At 36.1% G+C, this 26,837-nt stretch overlaps 1 protein-coding gene across 2 annotated transcripts in view; it reads right to left on the bottom strand.

The window, feature by feature from the left end:
- The window catches only part of TRPC4AP (transient receptor potential cation channel subfamily C member 4 associated protein), a 32,352-nt gene extending 10,381 nt beyond the window's left edge, over positions 1-21,971 (bottom strand). For both annotated transcript variants that reach the window (XR_015733006.1, XM_034414066.3), the window contains exons 1-11: positions 21,713-21,971; positions 12,497-12,625; positions 11,419-11,535; positions 9,015-9,072; positions 8,167-8,222; positions 6,941-7,069; positions 4,855-5,056; positions 3,882-4,070; positions 2,692-2,834; positions 1,792-1,923; positions 204-262 (exon numbers count right to left, since the gene is read on the bottom strand). Coding sequence is in view for 1 of the 2 variants with exons in the window: in XM_034414066.3 (XP_034269957.1) it covers positions 204-262; positions 1,792-1,923; positions 2,692-2,834; positions 3,882-4,070; positions 4,855-5,056; positions 6,941-7,069; positions 8,167-8,222; positions 9,015-9,072; positions 11,419-11,535; positions 12,497-12,625; positions 21,713-21,883 (1,385 nt within the window). In the remaining variant the exon portion in view is untranslated. The remainder of the gene's footprint in view (positions 1-203; positions 263-1,791; positions 1,924-2,691; positions 2,835-3,881; positions 4,071-4,854; positions 5,057-6,940; positions 7,070-8,166; positions 8,223-9,014; positions 9,073-11,418; positions 11,536-12,496; positions 12,626-21,712) is intronic.
- Positions 21,972-26,837: the final 4,866 nt, after the last annotated feature.

Genomic DNA, 26,837 nt, shown 5'->3' with positions numbered 1-26,837 from the left:
TAAAAAATAAAAAAAACTTTTTATAAAAAAACAAAAACAAAAAATGTAGGTGCGTCTTATACTCCCGAAAAATATGGTACTGTATACATGATTGGCTATGTTGTTATTTTTGAGGAGCTTCTGACTATATTAGAAGTTAAAATGTTCACTGTTAAGCTATACGTACAGAGAAATTGCAACAAGGATGACAAACATATACTCACTCATGATGATCACTAAAACTCTGAAGTAGTCTCAAAAACTGAATTTTCAAGGTAATATCCTGCATAAGGAAGGTTAATTATAAATAAAATTAATGAACTGCAATCATCAGCTTCAGCAATTTAGGCACTGCCCAACACTGACAGAATTAAATACAATATGAATAATGTAGGGAAAGCCAAATTAAAGAACAAGTAAAATTGAGAACAAGAGAAACTAGCTAAAAATACAGAAAAATACATACATGAATTCTACAAATGAATTCAACAAGGGGCTCCAGCTGCCCTAGCCCAGGGCCTAGAACACGGGTGTCAAACTTGATTGTGTCACATGATTTAACATGACGTATTGCGACATTTTTGCCATTGCGGAGCTGGGGTGGGCGTGGCCTGTGCGTGACGCATCCAGCCTGCAGGCCGCCAGTTTGACAGGCTTAGCCTAGAAGAATAGTCAAATCTTTAAATCCTTCTATCATTATGGGGAAGCCACCTGGCTCTCAGGCGGAAACCTCATTCCAGAGAGCAGGGGACAGAAAAGATGCACATCCTAGATCCTAAAAGATACTTTAATCAAAAGGAGTGTGCCAACTCTATTGACTTCTATCAGCTGGGCAGACATCATGGGAGAAGGCAGGCTGCAGATAACTATATCTGGCTCTTTAAGAAATAACCAGCACTTTCAGTTGCACCTAGAAACAAACTGGCAGCCAGTGCAATTTGTAGAACAGGGTTGACACCTACCATATCCCAAAATGGTGTTACCTTTCTGGTTGCTTTTATAACCCAGGATGGACCTGATCCAACAAACAGGTAATGGTTCAGAAAACCCTGTCTACTTCGTTAAGAGTCACCAGATCATACCACAAGACTGAGCTTTGGGCATCTTGGCCACACATGCCATACCTGCCTAGTAAGAGACCAACTTGGAGAGGAGCTGAGAGACTGCATTCATTATTACATTACTATTAGTAATAAAAAATACAATTTACTAATAACAAGTATCCCAAGGCTACATACATTTGGCATTACACATCTAAGATTTCAAAGGAATCTGCCTTTTTATCTCAAATATGCCAGGATTCTTCCAAACCTAAAAATGGATTCTAGAGATTTTAGAATTACTACCTATGGTGGATTTAAAATAGGTTAACACTCCTAAAGAAATGTTGTTAGCTAGCTAAAGTCTTGGCGTGGTAATAAGGAAAATTACCAATTACCTGTGCTCATTCCAAAATCATGAAAACACTTCTCCTATTTTCTACCCCTAAACTTTTTCATGACCTGGATATCAAAGAAGACTGAGACTGCTTAGTACTTAGAAAAAAAGCCTCCAGGGAATGCTAGGAATGTGAGCTAGATTGATAAATAAAACAAAAGAAACAAATAAAAAATATAAAAAGCAATAGCAAACAATTTCAGTGTCACCAAGAAAATATATTGATGTAGTCATTTATCCCCATGACAGAACTCAATGTGAAAAGGGTATTTTTATAGTTACAGCTTTCTTGATATTTTGTGACCTGCCTTACATCTAGGACAGTCATATGGTTATTTATGGCAAATTTGTCACCAGGATAAAACTAATACTCACCGGGCTACAGTCACAGTTCTGATTATGCCCAGGCAGAACAAGGGCTGATGCTGAATGTTTCCGCCATATTAATTTATCAAATAAATTATTAAGGCCAGGGATTAGTCTAAATTCAGCAATCATTTTATGAACCTAAAGAAGAAGAACATTCAGTTAATTCACCTTATCTATCACTTCAAATATTTGAAGGAAACAATATTTATCTTCCAACCTTGTTAGCCTTTTATAGAGCTCTAAAAATCTGGTGCTGAATGTGCTAAGGGCCCTGTTTCCTGGCTTTATAGTTAATTGGTCAAGTATCTCAGCTGCTATGTATATTTATTTTGGATATTTTTTATTGTTTTAAAATGTTCTTTTTTTGTAGCATATAAACATATTTGAATTAGAAGTCACCAGAATCATTGTTTAAAATGGGAGGCTATAGAAATTGAATGAATGAATAATAAATAAATACCATTACTGATTAGAAACAAATTAGTTATAAGTCCTTAAGTGCATCTGGTATCATCTTAGTAAAAGGAAGGTGTAATACTAAGGTATATATTTGCTATTTTCCTATTAAAATAATATACTGGTACCTGATTTAGGAGATATAAACTCTTATCTAAACTTTTTTCTCAATGAGTAAATTCTTAGTAGTAAAGACATATTCTAATTCATGTTTTGTTACTTTACCCAAAAACCCTTTGCCTAATTGTTATGTAAGACACATGAACTGACAGTGACTCAGAGCATTTCTATTTTATCCCAGAGAATAAAAATGTGCAGGTTTAAAAATAAGTACTTAAAAAAAGATCAAGTGTGTCCTGAGAACTAAACTAAGTTTAGTTTTTAAAAGGTTGTAAGATTTCAAGGAACAAATTTAGAGAGAATATCTAAAAAAAATAGTAATAACATTACCTGATTTCTTTGTCTTCCCATTAAAAGCACACAGAGCACATATAAAACCTCCAATTTATACATAATTTCATGCATAATTTTCATGGACTGAGGAAGCTGATTCCTTGTTGAGGTGTTGGCAAATCCACTCTCATCTGAAGATTCTAAAAGCAGAAAAATGTTCAATGCAGAAGCCTTCATAAGACATTGCATCACCCCAGTGTGAACTTCCTTTTATGAAGTCTCCTGGATCCCATCCTCATTAACTGTCCAACTGTGCAATCATGTATACATGTTTGAGTCTCTTTCTCTGGAGTGTGATTTAAGTTCTTCCTTACTGGTGATAGTTCTGCTCTTTCCCAGCTTCAGTGCTTGAGAAAGACTCTTATTCTAAGGGGTAGCTGTGTGCTTTATTGGTTATGACTGTTGGACTAAGACTGGGGAGATCCAGGTGCAAGGCCACCCTTGGATATGGAAACCCACTGAGTGAGTTTGAGCAACTTTGCCCCTCTCAGCCTATCTCACAAGTCTGCTGTTACGGGAATAAAATGAAGGAAAATCCCTACAGAAGTCTAATAACTAAATACAAATAATGGCAGCAGCAGTGATATGCTATAGGTAGTCCTTGACATACAACAGTTCATTTAGTGACCGTTCGAATGTACAACAGCACTGAAAAAGTGACATGACCATTTTTCACACTTATGACCAATGCAGCATCCCCATGGTGATGTGATTTACATATGGATACTTGACAACTGGTTCATATTTATGACGGTTCCAGTGTCCCAGGGTCATGTGATTCCCCCTTCTGACAAGCAAAGCCCGATTCATTTAACAACCGTTAACAAATGTGACAAGAAAAGTTCTAAAATGGGGCAAAACTCACTTAACAAATTTCTCATTTAGCAACATAAATGTTGGGCTCAATTATGGTTGTAAGTCGAGGACTAGCCATACTTACTGAGTAGCTTTGGGTGTAAAGGAGGAAAGAGAACACAATGGCAATGGAAGAAACAGAAATCTTGCCCAGACTTAATTGAAATGACTGAATAGGAAAAAGCTATTACAAACTATTCCATCTCACCATAAGATTAGAACACTGTCAGTTAAGATGTTTAAATGTGGTGGCTTAGAGCTACTAATTTCGGGGTAGACCCTTCAAAAGAACTGCATGTTAAGAACTGGCTCTTTTAGCGTGTGCTGAATACCTGTGCTGCTTTGCTCTGTTTCTTCATCTGCCACACGCATTAGTGCATCAAGAACTAGTGCATTGTCTAGCCAGGTGTACCACTCCTCCAGCTCTTGAAGAAAACTGGAAGTTCCCGTTGTTTCTGATACTTTTCGGGTTGCTAGTTTACACAGTCGTTCAATGAAACCTGGTATATTGAGAAGGGTAGCTAGGGCAAAGGGCAAAGAGAACCATATATTAAATTGCAGAAAAACGTATGAATTATTTTAGCTAACTTATATTAATATTCCCATCTTAAATAAAAGAACATTACAGAATTTGAGTAGTTAGGACATTTATTTTAGCAAGCAAGCAAAAAAATGAAAACTTTAGATTGAATTAAATGAGAAGTTATGCTGTTAAATTTCCCTGGAGAGATAATTTTCATCCCCCTTCCCCCTCCCCCAAATGCTCCTGATATACCCCCCAACCACATTTGTGGACCCCTAGCACTCTGATATCATATTAATGAAATTTGGTAGAAAAATCATTTACTTTATTTTTTCAATTTTCTATTTAGTAACAATGTTAGATAGCAGGAAGCACCTAATTGGCAAAATATTCTACATCCATTTGTGGCCCTCCCCAAAATAGCACCAGCAAAATCTGATGATACTGCCACTGAATTTCTACAGCACTATTTTGAGCTGAGGGAATGAAAGTATAGAATTAAGACAGAAATGGAAATAGCTGTCTTCCAGAAGCTTCTCCCTCCCACTACCATTCTTAAAAATAAAAAGCAGTCCCACCCTTTAACTGAGTCATCACATGACCTCCTACAATTCTCCAAGAGTTCAGATGGTTGAGTTGTGCCTGCTGACCCCTTATAGATTACTTATCTCTACAATATGCACACTTACAAATTTGAAAAAAAGCACATCATTCTTTCCAACTTTTCTATTTTCCTGAGTATTCTTGTTTGGAATATTTAACAATGAAAGGAAACATTTTACCTTGATTTATTTCTGCTCGAGAAGGACCCAAGTTTTTTTTCTGTTGAGCATTTTTAGCAAGTAGTGTGTGTTTATCATCACTGCCAGTGTCAAGCTCTGAAATTGTAACAGCAAGGATCCTGCAGAAGTTTGCTAGCTGCTGTTGGTCAAAACTGGAGACCAGATTGGCGAGATTTGGAATATCCTCTAACTGGATCATTTCCTAAAAGGAGGCAATTCACAATTTAATTGCTAACATTTCTTACATTCTGTTATTTAACCATTCTGAATAATTTAACAACATATAAACAAATTGCTTTCAGTACATGGACTTTATTTTAGTTTTAGGTGAAGCATATTAGAAACTCTACAAAATTCCTTAAAAAGATATCAGGTGTGCAAAGTTCAAAGCATGCTATTATAAACTTTGAAAATTTGGCACTGTCCATCCCCTTTTACCACATCTGTCACAGCATGAGTAGAGTCTATGCGTTACCAAGCAAAAGAGATGCCCATGGCAACTCAGTGATTGCAGGGAAGACTCTCATCCTGTGTAGATGTGGCACAGTTCAGTCTTATTTCCTCTCCTATTTAATGTCTGCATGAATGTCCGCTGGGAGAAGTCATATAAGTAATTTTGGATGAGGCATCCTTGATATACCAATGATACATACCCTGCTGGTGCAGTGGTTAAAATGCAGGGTTGCAGGCAAATTCTGCTCACAGCCTGGAATTCGATCCTGATGGGGCTCAACCTTGCCTTGACTCAGCCTTCCATCCTTCCAAGATCGGTAAAATAAGGACCCAGATTGTTGGGGGCAATATGCAAAATAATGCTTTACATTGTAAACTGCCCAGAGAGTGCTGTAAAGCGCTATGGGGTGGTATATAAGCCTAAATGCGATTCCTATCACTATTCAATTGTCAGCCCAGGCCCAGCTGGAGGTGCTACCGAAATCTTGTTTTAGTACCCAGAGGCTCTTACAGCGTCTGGAAGAAAGAAAACTGGGTAGCTGTCCCCTGAGACAGCCACTTTTGTCCGTCACAGACTACCATCCACCATCGCAATGGTGTCTCTCAAGGAGATAGCATTGCTCCTGAGGAAGCAAATCTGTGATTTGGAGATCCTCCTGAAATGACAGCTACTAATGGAAAGGAAACTAAAGGCTATAGCCAGAAGGTCCTTTAACCAGCTTCACCTAGTATGCCAACTGCAACCCCATCTGGAGTGTGAGGACCCATACAGGTAGTCTTTGAGTTATGAAAGCAATTGGCTGCCATCATCAAGTGATGTGGTTGTGAAGTGCAATATCACATGACCGCATCATTTAACCATGGTGATCCGGGCAGTCCTGGTTGTCATTTTAACCCCAAGACATGCAGTTCTTAAGCGGAAAGCAGAGGGAGTCCCAGGTAAGGAGCATGAGGGTGCCGCAGGGAAGTGCAAGAGGCCTGGGAAGCCTGGGACAGGTCTCCAGCGAGTTGGGGTAGTGCTGGAATTTGGCATGAGCTCAGAGAAGCTGAGAGGTGTATGTTTGTGTGCAAGAGCAGGAAGGCCCAAGTAAGCGATGGGTGGGTGAGCTGCAGGCAACAAACAAATGCTGGGGGAGATGACACTTAACCAAGTGACTTGCGATCTTCCCTGCTAGTGTACTCATTGATTTTGTTTAGGCAAAGCTGGCAGACAAGGTCAGTAACCACATGACTGGGGGATGTTGCAAACAGTTGTAAGTGCAAATTGGTTGCCAAGCATCCAAATTTTGTTCACATGACTGTGCGGTGCTTAAATGGATGGAACTCTGAGGGTTGGTCATAAGTCCCTTTGTTCAGTGCTGTTGCAACTTCAAAGAGATGCTGAATGAATGGTCATAACTCAAGGATCACCTGTATCCCTAGCATAATTTGCTTGGACTGTTGCCAAGCATTCTATATGATGCTTTGAAGGCCATCAGAAAACTGCGTAAATTTTGAATGTAGTTGCCAAGAAGGATGATTTTCTCAGCTAACTAATGAATTAGTACATGGGTGAAGGATTCAAAAACTTTCCAAAATTAATGCTCCTGTGCCTATATAAATCATTGATAGTTTCCAAGGATTATTGACAAACCTTTTTAACTCCAAGAATGTCTTCAATAAGGGTGGCTGTTTGCAGGAATGTCTTTTTATTTGTCATCAGAGTAAACAAGAACAGCACAAAATCATTTCTTTCTGCCAATCGTTTAGTGACTCCTTCAGTCTACAAAAATAAGAAAGCATTTATCCCAATTATTTATTGGGATAATTTATTATTTATTTATTGGCAATATCTCTGAATAAAATATCCACAATGGTATTCCTCAATTGATAATTCTTACCAGTGTATTAAGGAGGAAAAGAAATCTATAATAAAAACAAATAATGAATGTATGTTTCTGGATTCTAATTAAACTGTTCTGGATGACTGAATGGAATAAGGGAATCATTGATAGATTTATGCTCTATATTTAATTATTTAAACTCTTCAGCACTAGGTTGAAACTGATTAAAGTGCTTTTCAGAAAGATTGATGTTATAAAACTAAATATCTGTCTCATATCTGTTTTGGAGGATTCCTTAAATCTCTGAGGCCTATATTATTTTATGTGTGTATATTTTTAGCAGAATGACAATACTATCATTCTGCTAAAAATATACACACATAAAATAATATAAACAAATTTTTTGCTGATAATGCCGATAATGTTTATATTAGGAATAGTTAGCTAATTAACTATTGTTATTGTTATAGATTTTGTTATTCTTATTATTTTATCTACTATCCCATATTTCTGTATGTGGGGCATTTAACGCAGCAACATAAACATAAAACAAATACCTAAAAGACTAGCTTCAACTGCAAATACTGATTAAAGAGGAAGATCTTGATTCCTTTCCTAAAAGTACACTGCTTAGAGAGGGCTATAAAACACTCTGAAGTGGTATATAAGTCTAAGTGCTATTATTATTGATGGAGTAGATTCCATAGTTTGGGAACACAGTAGGAAAGTATCAAAAGCAATTCCAAAATAATCACAGTAACACATTTTCTAAGCTTATTTGATGGAAAATAACTTTCAATCTGGAATTAAAAATATACAAAATAGCAAAGAATTCCACATTACTAAACTCTTAAATAGTCCTATGATTAATCATATATCAACAAATCCTCTTTAAAAGACAATATCGAGATAAAATGCAGTTGCCAATGTGTTTATGTCTACTGTATTATGTGAAATCCTATGTTATTTTTTTAAATTAAGTAAGATTTTTAGGTATAATCAAACAAAAAAATTTAGTATACAGAATATGACTTACACATATGCAGGAATTGTACAATATGCTTAAACAGTCCTTGATAAGGTCATCACTTACTGTAAAACATAATATTCTTATTAGTGGGTTTTTTTTTTGAAATACAGTATTTTAAGATCACTCATTCTGTCTATATTTCAATATATGTTACATAATATCATAAATACAAAAAATACTAACAAAAACAGGTATTTCAGCTGTTAAAATCCAATAAACTTAGGGTTAATGGTATACTTGGGGAGGATTATAAATAAATAGCTAACAAGCTACCATCAGTCACCCATCTCAATGGTAATTATTATTATGATTATTATTATGGTGTCTATTTTTATATATTTTAGATACTAGAATCCCTTTAAAAAAACAACAGCTATATTGCTTTATCCATGCTTATAATGATGGGATACACATATATTTGTAATTTAAAAAAAATAATAATTAATTCTTAATGGGTAGAATAGAATAAAAGTAAAATAGAATAAAAGTAAAAACAAATTTAATGAAAGCTCAATGTAAACAGACAACAATTAGAGGTACTAATTTAAATTCACATAACAAATATAAGTCATGTTTTAAATTATTTGTGTAAATGTTCCACAGTGACTAAACTATAATTTATCTTGCAAACTTTTGGAAATAATGACAAATACCAAATTATTGGTATTAAAATACTGACCTCATTTAATCTTTTAACATATGACTCAAAATATTTAAGATCTATCAGTTTAAAAGCTGTAAATTTTAGAAATTCAGAAAATGTACAGTATTGGCAAACAACTGGTAACAAACCTGCACTTGTGACTGACACTAAATAAAAAAGAATTTATGACAGAGACAAGACGTTTACTTACTCTTTTGTTTCTTCTTCTGTGTAATAAATGTTGGCCTCATAAGTATTTCTACCAGAAGCTGTGAATTAGATAATTACTTTATTTACTTTAACAAAATAGTATAACAATTATTTGAATAGCGAATGCAATTGATTTTAAGCAAACTCTTCTTTTTTGTTGCACACACAAAACTTCCATTCAGCTACGTGGTAGGCACCTGGTTTATCCCTTCCAAATAAGAAAGGCAAGGCCAAACTTGGTTAATATTTGGATAGGAGGCCATGAGCAGATCCTGGGGTTATAATTAGTGTGGGAAACTGAAAACATCCCCCAAATCAATATCAAACCACTTCTTTTACTAGTATTTTTCCAACTACTAGAAAACTAGTTATATATCTGTAAAATCATCAGTTTGATTTGAACAAGACTTTACCTTACTTTATAAAAGATCCAATGCCCAAACTTTACAATAATCTCTTCATAAAATTCATTAAAATGTTTTAATAGAATATTTGTCCAATGTTTGGGTTCATACTTAAATACACAAGCTTTTGGCTTTGTGCTCTCTCTTCTAATACAGAAGTTATAAGAAGACGACAGAAGCTGTTGTGAAGTAACTACTGTTTCCTATTATGCCTGGATCAGGTAGGTTTAAGGTTCATTAAACTAGAAAAACAAACCAACTTCAAGGTCTAGTCAATAATCTTTATCCATTTCAGTAAATTGTATTGTAATTTTGTGTGGGGTAAAAAAGAATATTTTGACAACCACTTGACATTATAATCAGAGAAATATGGATAGTTTACGCTGCTCTATCCTTTCCTCTGTCAGAAGAGGTAAATAACCTAGTAACCTTTTCATATCCCAATTTAGAATTATAATTGTTGGCTTCCAAACCAGCTAACACAGGGAAGCTAATTTTAAATCATGTGGCACTGGTTAGCCTTGGCTTCTTAATGTGATCCATTAGGATCACATGTACATTTAACAAGAAATACTGCCCTATTTTAAATACTTTTAAACTGCACGTAATACAAAATAATTGCTGAATATATAAATCCTAAATATGTTGTGCTAGTTAGCTGGGGGGAAAATCTCATTGCCCCCAAATTAAGCATTATATGGAATTTGTTTTTATTATCAGTTTTTAGGGTAAGACAAGACTACAAGAGCCTGGGCTTGTGAGAAGCAGATTTTTTTGCTTGTTATATCAAAGCTATTGAGAGAAAGATAGATACTTCCACCTTTATAAAGCACATTCCTTCATTTTTCAGGAATTATCGTCTTTTCCCTATCAACTTTAAATTCAGCTTTACTTCTTTAGTTCAAACCAATTAAAAACATCCTTGTAAATTTATATTTAATGAGATAAAATATGCTGTTCCCCTAGCCTTGACCTTGTACTAAATAAATGGATGATTTTTAATTGAGTCCAAAGCTAATATAATCATAAATCACTGTCATCTTCTATTAACATGAAGTTATATTTAAGATTGAACATATGATTATAATAGATATAATAAAAATGATACATCTCACAGCCAATCAGTTGCATCCTATTGACTAGAGACAAACTGCATAAACTTCCAGATATTCTACATCTACGCTGTAACTTTTCCACAATTTCAGTTTCTGAGTTGGGTCACCCATTAACTTTGCTAGCATTGAAAAAAGGTTTCCCCAGAAACTAACCAAGCCCAGATGGCTGGTTGGCAAACCACATTAGAAATTAATGAACTCCTGTTTGAACAAACGTTATTGGCTTGAATTAGAGGCAATGAGATTGGGTGATACCAGATGGTTGGCCACATGGATAAGATGTAAAAAGACATTTTAAGGCATGTTCAAGAACTCCAGTTACTTGAATGACTATATCAGAGACTCTTTGCTAATAGTACTATGCTACTTTTTTTTGTATTTGTTAGGATAGGACAAAGTACTTGGAGAATAATCTTCAAACTGCATTAGATAGCATAAATTACAAGTATATTGCACAACTTTAAATATCCTTGTATATTTCTATTAATGGTTTTCACTCTTCTCAGATTTTACACTATATGATCTCACTGGCTTTTAAACATATGTTCTTCTTTCCAAGAGAGATTTCAGAAGACCAAAATCCTTCCTTATAGTTCAAAAGATGACAGAGCATAGTGAAATTGCAAAACGTTCATCTTTACTATCCCATGGCCTTCTACTCTTATTTGATATGTTATATGCAACTATGTCTCTTTTTAATCTTTCCTCTTCTAAACTAAAAGATGATAGATTGTGTTCTCCAAATTACTATTTTTCAGTGATGAGTCTTCACTTCCTGCCTTGGACAAACATTAATATTTCCTTTCACTACCATGGATTAGAATGTCACAGCACTTGAGAACCTGTTTCTGTACTGAAGGCAAAACTGACTCAGAGTATCACTTACATCAACACCTCCAAATAGGTCAAATGTATATGTATTTGGAAAAGTAGTTTCTTGTGCAGATTTTCTTTCTTCTGTGACAAATGCCATGGCTTCCATAGAAAGGAGGGGAGAAATTTCCTGGCAGAAACAAAAACATATTGTAGTTATGGTACATTAGTATATTAAATTTCAAAAGGCCAATACTTTAAACTGATTATTTTTAACTGGTCTACAAAATTTGGATGGCATGTCCCAAAATAATGAGTATTCATATGAAAAATGCAGTTCAATAAAAGCAAATGAAATGGTTTCACATTAAGCAAAGACCCCTCCCCTCCAGAATCTAAGCTAGTAATGAGTGACCAAGAAATAGACCTTGGGGTTATGATAAACAGTGCAATACTGAATTTTTTCAAGATTGTTAGAAAAAATATATTAAAAGGCTACAACAGAGCTGAAAAAGGCACAGAAAGTGACAGACGAAATATTCTAGTATCTTGTTAAACAAGGACTGATGCTTGGAAATTGCTGGAATTGAAATGCTACAACTGTACATAATTATGTTTTGAAGAAAATGGACATGATTTAGTTTTAATATTGTAGAATGAGACTTATTAAATTATGTTTCATATATAGATATACCCTATATACATATAAAGGGGCATGATAACAAAATCATTCTAGATATGCTAATAAACAGAAATTTTAAATTGCTTGTATAGCAGTGATAGCCTGGACTAGTCAGCATCATCTCTACTATCAATAGTTTGAAACATTTTCTCCATGAAGAAAGGCTAAATAACAATGGGGAATGTTTAGTTCATGAAATACAACTAAATAAAATAACGTAGTATGAACAGAGCAGTGTGAGTTGGGACATCATGCTGACATCATGCATACAGAATATGCTACAAATTAAACATTACAAATTACACAGTAACTTTTGATATTTAATCCACGTATTCTAAATATATATTATACAAAATTGCAATTTTGTAGTACAATGAATTACACAATAAGTTACTAATACTGTTGATGATTGTGATTAAGAACAGATTTAACACAGTGATGTTTAATTGAAAATGAGCAATAAACTTACCTTTAAGATGCTCTGACTTTGAGAAAAATCACTATTAGCATGGCTCGTCTCATAGAGCTTTTGTAAGAGCAAAGGAATTCCATTCCACTTTGCTTGTTTGTCTCTTTCTTTTAACAAAGCTCCTGTGATCTGCAAGACAGAGTTTCAGATTCCAACTATTTTATCATTAAAGAATACTTATTACTATGCTTCCAGATTATTTAAATTGATCACTTCTCCAGTTTTCCACTGCACCAGAAATTAATCCAATTTCTGGCATCATTAGAATTTGGGTGCCACACATATATTTAACTTTCTATTTATGCTATCAGAAACACAGGAGTTTACAAATTAGTTCTAACTTTGAAAGACAAAATATCGCATTGAAGATTATTGCCACATAAGAGCGTTCTTTCAGTTCTTTGGCATATGGATCTTTGTTTCACGTATCATCAATTCATCACAATTCCAAATATTATTGATTTTTTTTTCTTTTTCTTGGAAATAAATTCAGATGTATGGTTATAAAAATCCTTTTGTTAAGACAACCACTCTACACTGAACAGACAATGGGAATATTAGCTAGAGCAGGGGTATCAAACTGGTGGCCCACGGGGCTGGATGCACCTTGTACAGGCCACACCCACCCCGGCTCCACAAAGGCAAAACACATCGCTATATGTCATGTGGCGTCACATGATACGATCGAGTTTTGACACCCGTGAGCTATAGAATTAGAATTTTCATTAATGATAATTTGAAGAATTATTTTGCTTTTTCACAATTTAAAATCAAGAAATGTACACAACTAATGAAAACATTTTAAACAGCAAAATCAATGTCAGTAGCAGAGGATTCTTATACTTTTTATTGGATTCTATTTATGTATCTATCAATCATCAGTAATTTCCCTCTCACCACACTTTTTTTTATTAAAGTAACTGTAGCTTATAGAAGACAATATTACAATTTGGTGTTTAGGGAAGAGTAGGGAGCTGGCAAAGAAAGGAAGACAACGTAATCCTTCCCTTAATTTTTGCTGAATTAAATTAGGAAATTATCATTTCTTGTCCTATCATAATGTGACCACATCAGCCATTTTTTAAATGTTGGTTTATCGCATTAATTACTAAACCCCTATAAAATCCATTCTTTCTTTGTTAAAAAAAAACAAAGTAAAAAATGTAACTAAGACTAAATAAATATAACAAACAAGGTAAGAGAAAGTACTGGAAAATATTTTTGTAGTTCACTATAATAAAACAGCAAATTTCATATTTGCAAGATGCATAATGCATTTATCATTCTCACAGACTCCACTTCAAACAGAACTCTTCCATACACCTGCTACTTATACCTTAAATATGCATGTGCCATTTCCCCCCTTAGGATAGAGGGGTAATATTTAGATTTTAAAGTCAACCATTATTTCAGAAGCCTTTCTGAGCTTCAGGATTGTTTCAATCATATCAGTCTCATATTTGAAAGCCTATATTTGCTATTTTTAATGATATTGTTCATTTCAATGTGTCTCAGCAGTTTCTGCTCAGAAGCACAGTATACTTCTTAACAGGGTGGATAAAAATCAATTTAAAAAAATAAAAAAATCGGATTTTTTTGATTTAAATCGGATTTTTTGATTTAAATCAGATTTTTTTTTATTTTTATTGAATTTATTTTAATAAAAAACTTTTGGGGTAAAAATCTATCGTAAGATAGATTTCTATTTAAGATACATAAATAATTTAGTTTATTCAGCATGAAATGGAGCTTAGTTATGTAGCACAAGGCTGTATATTCTGCAACACTGGGACTATCGGTGAGTCAACAGCGGGTCAAAGGAGTAGCAGAGATGACAGTTGCTCTTTAAAAATTATGATTTAAATCGAGTTGATTTAAATCAAGTCTTTTTACTAGTGATTTAAATCATGATTTAAATCGACTCGATTTAAATCAAATCCACCTTGCTTCTTAAGTTTATTTTCTATTTACCCAGAGAAGGAATAACTGCAGGGATTTTTCTTCACAAAGGACACTCAGCCCCATTCATCTGTGGCAGTGAAACAAGAATAACATTTCTTCCCCCTTTAAAGGGTGTGAGCCATTGATTGCTATTTAATGCAAGGATTCATTTTCTGAAGTTTTATTATTAAAGTTTTATAAAAATAAATAAATGGAAACTTCAGTCTTGCACAAACAGAACATAAATGCCCATTTAACATTATGAACTTTTTGGGGGGATATTTTGGAAGAACTCATATTTTCATCTGTCTTTGAACTCCCTTTCTTTGCATGTTCTTTCTTTGTAATTTGCTGGCCTAATGACAGAATCTCTTTCTTGCGTTTGGACACAATACTTATCGACAAAACACAATTTAAAAATATAGTAAATAAATGTTTCTTTACAAACTTTCCTCCCCTCCTCAGAAAAGCAGTTAGAACTTTGATTACATTATCTCAAAATCATGGTCCCTCCTGATACAAAATATCTCTATGCAATACTTTGTAACAATATGCAATCCTTCACTTTAAAAACTAGTGTAAGTCCCCAACAATGGAGCTTTATCCCTAGCCTGGCAACATAAAGTCCACTGGCTTTTGCAAACTGTACTTGATTTTCTTGGGGCAAAGAAAATTCCACAATATCCATTGCACACAAGTTTCATTTATTTTTTTAAAGGCACTTCATCCATCTGGTGAACAGGAAGGAAATGCCAAGAGCATATATGAAAAAGGTAATATGAGATTGGCAGGGACTATGTTTGGGTAGGGAAAAGTATTTATTTGTTTATTGTACTTATATTCTGCTGCAATTAATACCAATTTCGAGTGCCTTAAGTCTTAAAGCTGCCAAGTTTGAAGACCTCTGATCTATAGGCTTAAGACTCATTTTTTTCCTTTTCTATTGAAAGGAACTGCCCTATCACAGAGGAGGAGAACAACTGCAATTTCCAGCTCTTGTAGGTGGCTCAAGAAAATAATTATGATTGCTGGTATTAAAAGATGATCCTCCTCCCTGCAGAGTTGGTAGCACTGATCAACTCAAGGCCAATTAGAGAGTAATCTGACCCTGACAAGAAAGATACGGATGTCCTATATTCAGATTGCATCATATCAGAGCAAAATCAAGTGTTTTTTTAAATGCAATACATAAACAGATTTAATACACAAGCCTACAGTCATATATGTGACATGGGCAGTTATACTAAATAAATAAATAAATAAATAAATAAATAAATAAATAAATAAATAAATACATACATACATACATACATACATACATACATACATACACACACATACATAGAAAAGAAAAGTGCTTTAAACATTTTGTAAACAGCCAGAATGTATATAGTTGTTAAGTTTTGTTGGTGTTCAGGATATTTACTCAATGTGGCTTGAAAAAAATGGATATCCTTACTTTAATTTCATCCAATTTGAACTCAATTGCTTAAGCAATCAAAATAGGATTCAAATAAAACTTTCCACAAAACAGCATCTATATGTTGACTAAACTTAGACATATGCAATTATGCGTCTTTTTAATACCATCATTTGCAAAGTGAGAGCCATCAGAGAATCTGTGGCACTTAGATGCAGCAAGCAATCCTACTGCCAAATATTCTGCATTCACTACTGGAATAAAAAGTATTCTAGGTAATATTTCAAGTTTATTCCCTTCAAAGTAATATCACTATACATATTTATTCTCTTATGCCAACAGTGCTTCCACATAAATGTAAAGTTTTCTATAACATGCAAGATTTGAAAATACAGTTGTTATTCAAGTGCTATTTCAAATACAAAGAGGTTCTGTATGCTGAGATAAACTATACCGTGTGACCTTAATTACAACTGCCTTCAGTACCAAGCAGATGGGAATCATTTACAGAAGAAAGCTATTGATATTTATTCAGGGAAGTTTAAAATGACAAATACTTTTACTGAAATGCTGAAAATTATAAATCTAGTAATGTAGTATCAATTAAACAGATTTAAAGTACACTGTAAATTCACTGCTGATATTAGATTACTTTGCTCTTAATTTTACGAGGCTTCAGCTATCTCGGGGTTCTTCCTCCAAAATATTTCTGCCCATTCTGTGATAGCCTCTAGGGCAGGGGTCTGAAACCTTAAACACTCAAAGAGCCATTTGGACCTGTTTCCCACAGAAAAGAAAACACCGGGAACCACAAAACCCTTCCCGTGCCTGACTATTTCTTGAGCGGCCACAAAACTAGCATATGTAGTTGAATTAAACATTGTTTTCTTCTGAAACTTTTCTTGGGTTTACCCATGGTTGGCCTACCGGGGGTTGAAAAACTCAATAAAATCATGTGCCGGCGGGTGTCACACATTGGTGGTTGTGACACATATTTTGAGTGACAGGGAGCTGCAGCAGAGGGGTGAAAGAGCCACATGCGGCTCCAGAGCCGCAGGTTGCTGACCCCTGCTCTAGGGAGTCTCTGCTTGTGATGCTATCCCAAGGAGAAGTGAGAGAGATATAGATCAGAAAATAGGCTTTCTTGATGGTTGCCCTGATGTCATGAAATAAACTGCCTTAAAGATGCATTTGGTCCCTTCTTAGCATTCAGGAAGGCACTGAACTCTTTTTAAAAGAAGCCACTGAATCCAATAATGAATCCATTGACTCCAATTATTGAATCCAATAATGAGTGAGCAACCATTGCTTCTTATGCTTTGATTTGGGGAAGGGTGTTGGAAAGATCGTTTTTTTCTAAGCATTCATTACATTGTACATTGCCCAGGGTTTTGTTGACAGCATGATTCAAGAAATTTGTAAAATAAATAAATACCATTGCCCTTTTTTTTCTCGCAAAAACTGATGTTTAATGCCAGCTACTATGTACATGTAATGTGACAAATGATTTACATGTTATGTGTTGATATAAATAGTAGCAGACAGATCTTAAGACATTATGATGTTTCATCTATGCTAAACCCCAATAAATATCATAATTAAATATAAATAGTTCTCACTGCAAACGTAAGTTTGCTATAAAAAGCAACTGCAGTGGAAGTGTGAGATACTGTTTAAACATGATTTCAGGTACAGAATGTCATGTTTTAAGCAGTGATATACGGTAAGTATTGCCTTTTCTGTTGCTTGTATTGTCAAATATTTGTTATCTATTGTACATTCCTCACGGGCAAGTATCTCTATAAAATTCACAATCTACACTTTACTAGAAGTGATATTATATAAGAGGATTGGAATATTTTTGTTCTGTAACACTGTGACATGTTGAAGTACCTGGCTGAAGGAAATATTAAATATTAGAAATATTAAAAGGAGTTTAGCTGTACATATTAAAATATAGTATTAATAGAATTGCACTAAACCACTAATACATGAATGTTAATGACAAATTACTGAAAGTCAATTTAGACAGCAGTAGGATATAAACACAATTATAATAAACAGGAACAGAATCCTATGTTTTTCAAAACAATACACCCATCTAAAGCAATATACACTTAAAACTACAAAACCAATATTTCAATCTCATCCAACTATAACTTTCCCTAACTTTTCTTCCTTTCCACCATCCACTTTTCCTTCATGTATTTTTGTAAATATACAACAATGCAGTACTAAAAATTAAGCAACATCAATTCTTACTTGCTTTCTGATTTAATATTTTATAAATTATTTCCTTTTTAGAAAAGGCCGTGGCCAGGGGAGCTTTTTATCAGGTTCGCCTGATACACCAGTTGCGTCCCTTTCTGGACTGGGATGCCCTGCGCACAGTCACTCACGCCCTCGTCCCGTCCTGTCTGGACTACTGCAACGCTCTCTACATGGGGCTCCCCTTGAAGAGCACTCGGAGGTTCCAGCTGGTCCAGAATGCGGCCGTGCGGGTGGTTATGGGGGCGACTCGGCGCTCCCATGTAACACCCCTCCTGCACGAGCTGCACTGGCTCCCGGTGGTCTTCCAAGTGCGATTCAAGGTATTGGTGACCACCTTTAAAGCGCTCCATGGCTTAAGACCGGGGTATATACGAGACCGCCTTCTGCCACCAACAGCCTCCCACTACCCAATATGCTCCCACAGAGAGGGGCTCCTCAGGGTGCCGTCGGCCAAACAATATCGACTGGCGACACCCAGGGGGAGAGCCTTTTCTGCGGGAGCACCAGCCCTCTGGAATGAGCTCCCCTTAGAGCTTCATCTTAGTCCCAACCTGGGTACCTTTCACCGCGCCCTGAAGACTCTTCTGTTCCAGCAAGCCGGATTGGCCTAATACGGATTTTATAAGGGATGTATGTCTGTCTTAATTTTTGAGCCAAATTTTATATATCTGATTTTAATTGGTTTTAAATTTTGTAAATCTATGTGTTTTAATATGGCTGTACACCGCCCTGAGTCCTTCAGGAGAAGGGCGGTATAGAAGTCTAATTAATAGAATAGAATAGAAATAAGACAGAAGAGACCTTGTGTCTTAGTATTTTAGAGATGAGAATTGTTGGAAATATAAAGACATATAAAGATGATTTCCAGGCAATGCGAAATACTAACAACAAATTAAAAAGATAGATATCTAATGCAACAAATGCAACTCCTAAAATAAAATATCTTCAAAAGGAAGATATATTACTAATGTTATTAATATTAAACTAATCTATCATAAAGCAAGATGGAAATGGAAAGACAATAAGGAACCAAAAAATAAAATTCTTAATTTTTATTTATTCATAATATAACCTAACACACCCAACACAATGTTGATGACTATAGGGAGTTAGAATTATTTTTTGCTGACTGTCTGTCAGTCTAAGCTAGAAAAGCACTTTGCTCAGGTGGACAGACAGCTACCAGAAATAATACCTACAAAGGAAATCAAAGAAGTGGAAAGAATGTTTGATCCATTTCACTGATAGTTTTTAAACCAAGGACAGAATAAAAAGTCTTACAAAGTTGCCCCTTTCCACCATTTCAGGTCAAGAAGGCTTGAGATACTGTATATCTATAGCTCCTCTCTCACTGGAGTCACAGGGGCTTTAACTGCCTGCATTTTATGTACTGAGAATATAATGTATAATTTATCAATGAATTGAGAATACATTTTTTTTCAGAAAAAATTTAAGAACAATTTCTTGGAGAATTAAATCCTGATAATTAACTTTGGAATGTGGCAATTTTAATGCCATCCAGATGTTGGTAAAACACTCTTTAAAATTCTAATGCAGAATGGGCTCTGAAAGAAGCAGAACCACGGCTAAAAATTATGTGAATATTTTGTTATACTAGTAGTTTAATCTTCCTTACATAAATTTAAAACTTAATCTCACTTGCAATAGCCAAAAGCATGGAAAACTAAATCAAATACATTGGTAAAAGACTGTTATGTGTGCAACAGATATATCAGTGCAGTAAGGTTAAAATGACGTAGTCAGCTAAAAAGTTTCAACTTGTAATTTGAAGATATATTTAAGATTTAAGGGGGCTAATATGTCTTTTTTTAAAAAAAAACACAGTACAGTATTCACTGAGGAATAAAAATAGAAAATATTTGTGTGATTGATCAATATACAATACATAATATATATGGATTTCAGCTATTTCAGCTATTTCAATTTGCTATAGCTCAATCTTTAATATTAATCTTTCTAATTTCTATATGAAAATGTCTTTAAACTCAGAATTCTGTTCTGGTGGAATAATATTAATGCTTTATTTTCCCCCATTTCCCCACTTTTTCTTTTCCAATCTTTTAAACAAAGCTATCAAGAGCAGCTTCATACAGGTATCACAGCAATGGAAATCTAAAATAGGAGTAATGTAATTTACAGCCACTTATATAATCTAAAAAACTAAGTGGTAGAGTTTATTGCTCTATCACCATTTGCAAAGAATAATTTAAATATGCATTATAAAAGATTATGGCTGCAAAGTAAATACAAAAGAAACTGTCAATCTCTCTAACAAAAGGTAAAGTACAATACAATCTGAACACCTGTGGGGAAACATATCCCATAGGTACAAAATCCATTTTAAGAAAACTAATACCCTAGGACGAACTAACGTGAAGTATAATGTCAGTTTTTCCATACTGTTTTAAAATGACAACTTTTGGCAGCTGTAATTTAAATCACGTCTCAAAAGTGGCTGCATACCATTAAAAAAATGAAAAGAAACAAACCTTTTATTATTACTACCATTTGCTAAATTTCAGTATTTCCTTTTGGGTGTAATCAAAAACCAGGAAGATAAAATAAAGAAATAAGAAGAATTTATACATGAAAGTAATATTAAAGAGCTTACTGTTCATCGCCATTGCAATGTAACATTCAATTAAAGCAAATTCTGTTTAATTAATTGAATATCACTATTATTTTGGATTTTTTTAAAATTGAATTTTGACTATTATTTCAGTGGCAGAATTATATATCTTTTCATATGAACTGTCACTGTTTCATATGAAACATGAACACTCATGTTTCATATGAATGATCTATGGATCATTCTCAGTTTTGGATTATATATATAACCTGACGGTATGTCTGAATGTATCAGAGCAAGACTAAACGAAGAGACGTCACCCATCAACTCCAGTTGACCCGAACACCTTGTAATAAGTTGCTGAACATCTGTCATTGCCAACATTCTGCTCTGGTACACAAACATCAAACACAAATCAGAGGCAGGTCACAGCAGCAATTCCTGGGAGCTCAGGAAGCTGGATGGGTGACTTTGGGCTAGTCACAGCCCAACCCACTTCACAGGGTTATTGTTGTGGGGGAAAACAGGAGACATGTCCTATTTTAATCTCCCAGTATTAGGTAGGTTCACCAGCTTGAATTTTTTTATGTTATATGAAAAGTGGGATAAAAGTATCATCGTCGTCAACAGGAAAGGGAGTTTGCATACAGGCACCTATTGTGTCCCTTGCATACAGAATAGGACGCCAGCAATTCTCACAACCGCAATTCCACCTACCGTGTCCTTATGTCATTTATTATTATTTCTTTAGCTAAAAGCGACCAGGTTCCCACCTCCGCACAAAAGCTATCGCCCTACCCATCAACTGAAAACGGACGGAGTTCCAGCCGGAGCATCTCCTATTGCTGCTCGTTATTTCCCTCCGAATAAGGAGGGCGTAGCCAAGGGCAGCGCAAATCCTCCGAGGGGAGGGGGGGAAGCCTGTCGTCCCGAAACCCCCACCCCGGCTTTGGCCCAGCCACCCCGCAGAGAGTCCAGCCGAGCCTGTTAATACCTGTGAGCCCCGCGTCAGGCCCCGGCCGCTGAGCTGTGCATGCCGAAGCTGGGCCAAGATGTTGATCGGCCCTCGCTTTGCTCCACGCCGGCCGAGCGTGCAGGAAACGGGGTCCGTTGCTGGTGATACCGCCGGCAATGCAGCTCCCGCACCCCCTATGGTGGATGCCATAGTCGCTCTTGCCCCGGCCAGACGCAAAACAGGAAGCTCCTCTCCTCTCGGAGCTTTGTTCGGGGACGCCTTCCGGTCGAGGTGGGACGGCGACAGGAAGTATTTTTTTTATTTACCTAAGGGATGTCGGGAAATGAAGTCTTTGGGCAGAACTAGGTACCGGTACTGTATTGTGCTGTATAGCTAAGAGAAGGGAATCGCTCTGAGCGACGTCAGCAAAGAGAAAAACGCTGCTGTTATATCGTCTTCCGGAATCAAAGGCAGCACTTCAGATTTTATGTCATCCAAGCTGCCTGGGGGGGGGGACTGTGGGGGGGGGGGAAGATCAAAGTTGGTATTCTCTAATTTTTCTTGGTTTTTTTTTTCCTGTCTGTTGCCGATTAGTGGTTGTCCTGAGTTTTATCACCCCGATTGAAAGATCTAAAATCCATTAGAGCAGTGTTTCTCAACCTTGGTAGCTTGAAGATGGGTGGACTTCAACTCCCAGAATCTCCCAGCCAGCGCTGCTGGCTGCGGGATTCTGGGAGTTGAAGTCCACCCATCTTCAAGCTACCAAGGTTGAGAAACACTGCATTAGAGGGTCTCGGTCCTGTTCTCCCAAATAAGCTTCATATACGATGAACCGGGACCAGTTCTGCAAGGCTACTGTTATTTAAACTCTTCTTTCTTTTTATATTATTGCTGGATTATTTTTTATGAATTATGAACTATGTTTATGTAGTGTATATTGGGGGTGATGACCCGCTAAGAGCTTTATGCAATGAAGTTTCATTTTAATTTATGATTAGTGTAGGTTCAAAACAACAATAAAGTTATTCTAAATTAAGGTGACCAGATTTTAACATTGGTAAAGAGGGACATTGTGGGCGTGGCTAGCTGGTCATGTGACTGGGTAGGCGTGGCTAGCTGGTCATGTGACCGGGTGGCCATCGCTATGTGTATAGGGTAAGGTGAACAGATTTTAACATTGGTAAGGACACCATTGTGGGCGTGGCTTATTGTGTGGGCGTGGCTTGGAGGCCATGTGACTGGGTGGGCGTGGCTAGCTGGTCATGTGACCGGGTGGCCATGGCTATGTGTATAGGGACTACTCAGAGGGCTGAAAAGTCATTTCTGACAGGTCCTCACACTTTTGACTGGTCCTCACACTTATGACCATCCTCACATTTATGCCCGTGCAGCATTCTTAATAACCATGTCACTCATTTTACAACTGCTTCTCTTCACCATGGTGATAAGACTGGGCAAAAAATGTAAAATGTGAGGACAGTCGTAAGTTTGAGGACTGGACAAAAGTGCGAGGACCAATCAAAAATAACTTTTTCAGCCCTCTGAGTAGTCCATATGCACAAAAGGACTAACCAGAGGGCTGAAAAAAGTCATTTCTGACAGGTCCTCGCACTTTTGACTGGTCCTCACACTTATGACCATCCTCACATTTATGCCCATGCAGCATCCTTAACAACCATGTCACTCATTTCACAACTGCTTCTCTTCACCATGATGATAAGATAGGGCAAAAAACATAAAATGTGAAGACAGTCGTAAGTTCGAGGACTGGTCAAAAGTGCGAGGACCAGTCAAAAATAACTTTTTCAGCCCTCTGAGTAGTCCATATGCATAAAAGGATACAGCAATAGAGAGGGATGAAGGAAGGGAAGGGAAATTAGAGTAGGAGTGAGGGTAAGAGGGGGAGGAAGAGAGGAGGAGAAGGAGAAAGGAAGAGGAAGTAGGGAGGAGAAGAAGAGGGGGGGAAGAGAAAGTAAGAAGGAAAGAAAAGAGAGGTGGTAGGTTTGAGGAGAAAGATTGCTGTACAATAAAAAAGATGAAAGGGAAGAAAGCCAACCCCAAACAAATATAAAGATATTAAGATAAAGAATGAATGGTTAAACTTTAAAGAATAAAAGAGAACAAATATGAATAAATAGCAGTAATTAGAAACACACATACAAACATACAATTTATTTTCTTTGAACAGAGTATTTGGCCGGTTCACAAATTTAAACAGTGTTTAGTCACTTCAATTAAATTTACAATTTCTATATTTCCTTTTTGCCATATTTATTCATATATTTTTTTAAAAAAAACAATATTACCCTTCATCCTCATCTCTAATCTTAATCAAATTCAATTTTTCCCTTCTATTCTATATTATACCCCTTCCCATTGTCATCTATTTTTATATCCATCTTCACATTGTTTAATTATGTAATTATGTAATACAGTTGTTTAATACAAATTCAACATTTTAATATAAATCAATTAGTTATAAAACTATCTTTTTTGTATATTAATCAATATGAACATGAATATTCCAATTATTTCCATGCAATCCAATTTCTTACAAATCAATTAATTATATTTACCAATAATAATAAACCAAATAATTTCCCCCATATATTCCTCTGAACCACAACTTAACCATTTCTGCTTTCAACACAATATACAATTAATAGTATCTCAATTATTACAATTCCCTAGTTAAATACAGCTTTTTTTTCTTTTGTGTTTTAAAATCTTGAACTCTCCTCCTAAATTTCCCATTGTTTACAGTTTTTCACCTACCTTTTTTGGGGAGGAAAAATAAAAATAAAAATAAATCTCTCTCTGCCTCATTTTGTCATGTTGCACCAAAGATCCTGGTTTCGGTTTCGTTTCTGCAGCTTAGCTAGGGGGGAAAAAAACTGCTTCAGGAACTCTTTACACTGATTGCCTGTAGGGCGGCCCTTTGAAGCCCCGGGCAAGAGTTTAAACAGTTTTTTTTTTCTTCTAGCCATCAGCTGGGGCTCAAGAGGCAGCGGGACCCAGGAGGCAGAATGAAAAATCGGGACTTTTTTGAAACGGGACACGGGACAAATTGCTAAAAATCGGGACTGTCCCACCAAAAGCGGGACGTCTGGTCACCTTATTCTAAGTCTATTCCCGGTGATTCGGGATGGGGTTTTACTATTTACAACCGAGCTCTTCCTCAGTAGCATGTTGAGTGACATCCTGCCTTAGACGCTCATCATCGGGCACTATATCATCAAATGTTTTGTTTTCTATGTGGTTTTTTAAAATTAAAAAAAATATAGAATTGGTTTATTATTCCCTTCTGTAGTGCAGTATGAAATGAAGTCTTTGTTTTTGTGTAGTCCTCAATGGAACTGCATTTACATGGAGTGAAGTATGCAGTGGGGTACCCCAAGGCAGTTTTAGGCCCAGTACTCTTCAACATCTCACGAGGGGGTAGATGGGGAACTCATCAAATTTGCAGATGACACCAAGCTGGCAGGAATAGCCAACACTCCAGAAGATAGGCTCCAGAACACTCCAAGAGTCCTAGTGGACAACCATTTAAATATGAGCCAGCACTGTGCAGCAGCTGCCAAAAAAAGCCAACACAGTTCTAGGTTGCATAAACACGTGAAGTGTTAGTACCAATTTATAATGCCTTGGTAAGGCCACACTTGGAATAGTGCATTCAGTTTTGGTCGCCACGATGTAAGAGATGTTGAGACTCTAGAGTGCAGAGAAGAGCAACAAAGATGATTAGGGGACTGGAGGCTAAAACATGGAGAAGAGTTGCAGGAACTGGGTATGTCTAGTTTAATGAAAAGGACTGGGATGACATGATAGCAATGTTCCAATATCTCAGGGGTTGCCACAAAGAAGAGGGAGTCAAGCTATTCTCCAAAGCAACTGAGGGTAGGACAGAAAGCAATGGGTGGAAACTAATCAAGGAGAGAAGCAATTTAGAACTAAGGAGAAATTTCCTGACAGTTAGAACAATTAATCAGTAGAACAACTTGCCTCCAGAAGTTGTGAATGCTGCAACATTGGAAGTTTTTAAGAAGATGTTGGATAACCATTTGTCTGAAATGGTGTAGTGTTTCCTGCCTAAGCAGGGGGTTGGACTAGAAGACTTCCAAGGTCCCTTCTAACTCTGTTATTCTATTCTATTCTTTTATCATTACCTGCATCCAGCATCTTCCTGTATCGCCGCTGCTGCTGCTAAGAGATGCTTGCTTGCTGGGATGACTTTCAGGCTTTGGGCAACTCAGCTGGGAGTAAATTCTCTTGGTATACAGTCTTGCTGTCTTTTGCTCATTCTTCCCAGGAATATTTCACTTTCACCCCAATGGGACAATATAGCAACATTTGAGAAAAGTCCCTATCAAATCCCGCAAATATGCTGAGTAAAGACAAGCAGAGACCAAGCAATTAAATCAGTGAAAGCAAGGAGGAGTTGGGTCAGGAGATTTGGGTGCTGATTTTCAGCAGATGCTTGCCAAAGTCAAGACTTCATAGAACTATGTATAGTACTAAAAGATTCTTTAGGCCATCATTTCCAAATCTACTCCAAACCCACATGACCACAGAGACACTGCAATGGCTGAAACTTTTGAGGACCTGACACGAGTCCTTGTTGCTGAATGAGTGGTTGTTAACACAAGGACTACCTGTATATGATTTGCAATCAATTGATTTGAGATTATTGGAAAAGTAATTGGTCACACTCAGCTTTCTCTTAAAAGCAAGTCTTACAAATGAGCACTCTCCTCAACACAGTTCTTGAATTAAATCTTTCCTGTGCAGGTTGTCTCTCTTCCTCAAACCTGTTTTTTTGTGCTTTTCCTACGGTTCTACTTAATGCTCATTTTATACAGCACTCCTTGGGTGAGATGAGCAGTGTTTAAATTTGATAAATTGGAAGAATGGTGTTTATACTGCACACCTCCACATTACAATGCCATTTCCAGTACTGTAAAGCTCATGTCTGCCATTATACAGCATTTGTAGTGATTAATCAGAATGAGTTACTGCTAGTATTAAAGAAGAAACATGAATCACATACAGTAGTGTATTTTGCAGAAACATTTGTTGATATCTTTTAGTGTAGAAAAGAATAACCCGTTGCTTGGATATTCTCCAAGATTTTATATATAACATAAAATGAAACCAATTTTCCCCC

The sequence above is a fragment of the Pantherophis guttatus genome, chromosome 3 (genome assembly GCF_059756535.1).
Source record: "Pantherophis guttatus breed Tessera chromosome 3, ASM5975653v1, whole genome shotgun sequence".
NCBI lineage: Eukaryota > Metazoa > Chordata > Lepidosauria > Squamata > Colubridae > Pantherophis > Pantherophis guttatus.
This window is presented reverse-complemented; position numbering and strand designations above follow the sequence as displayed.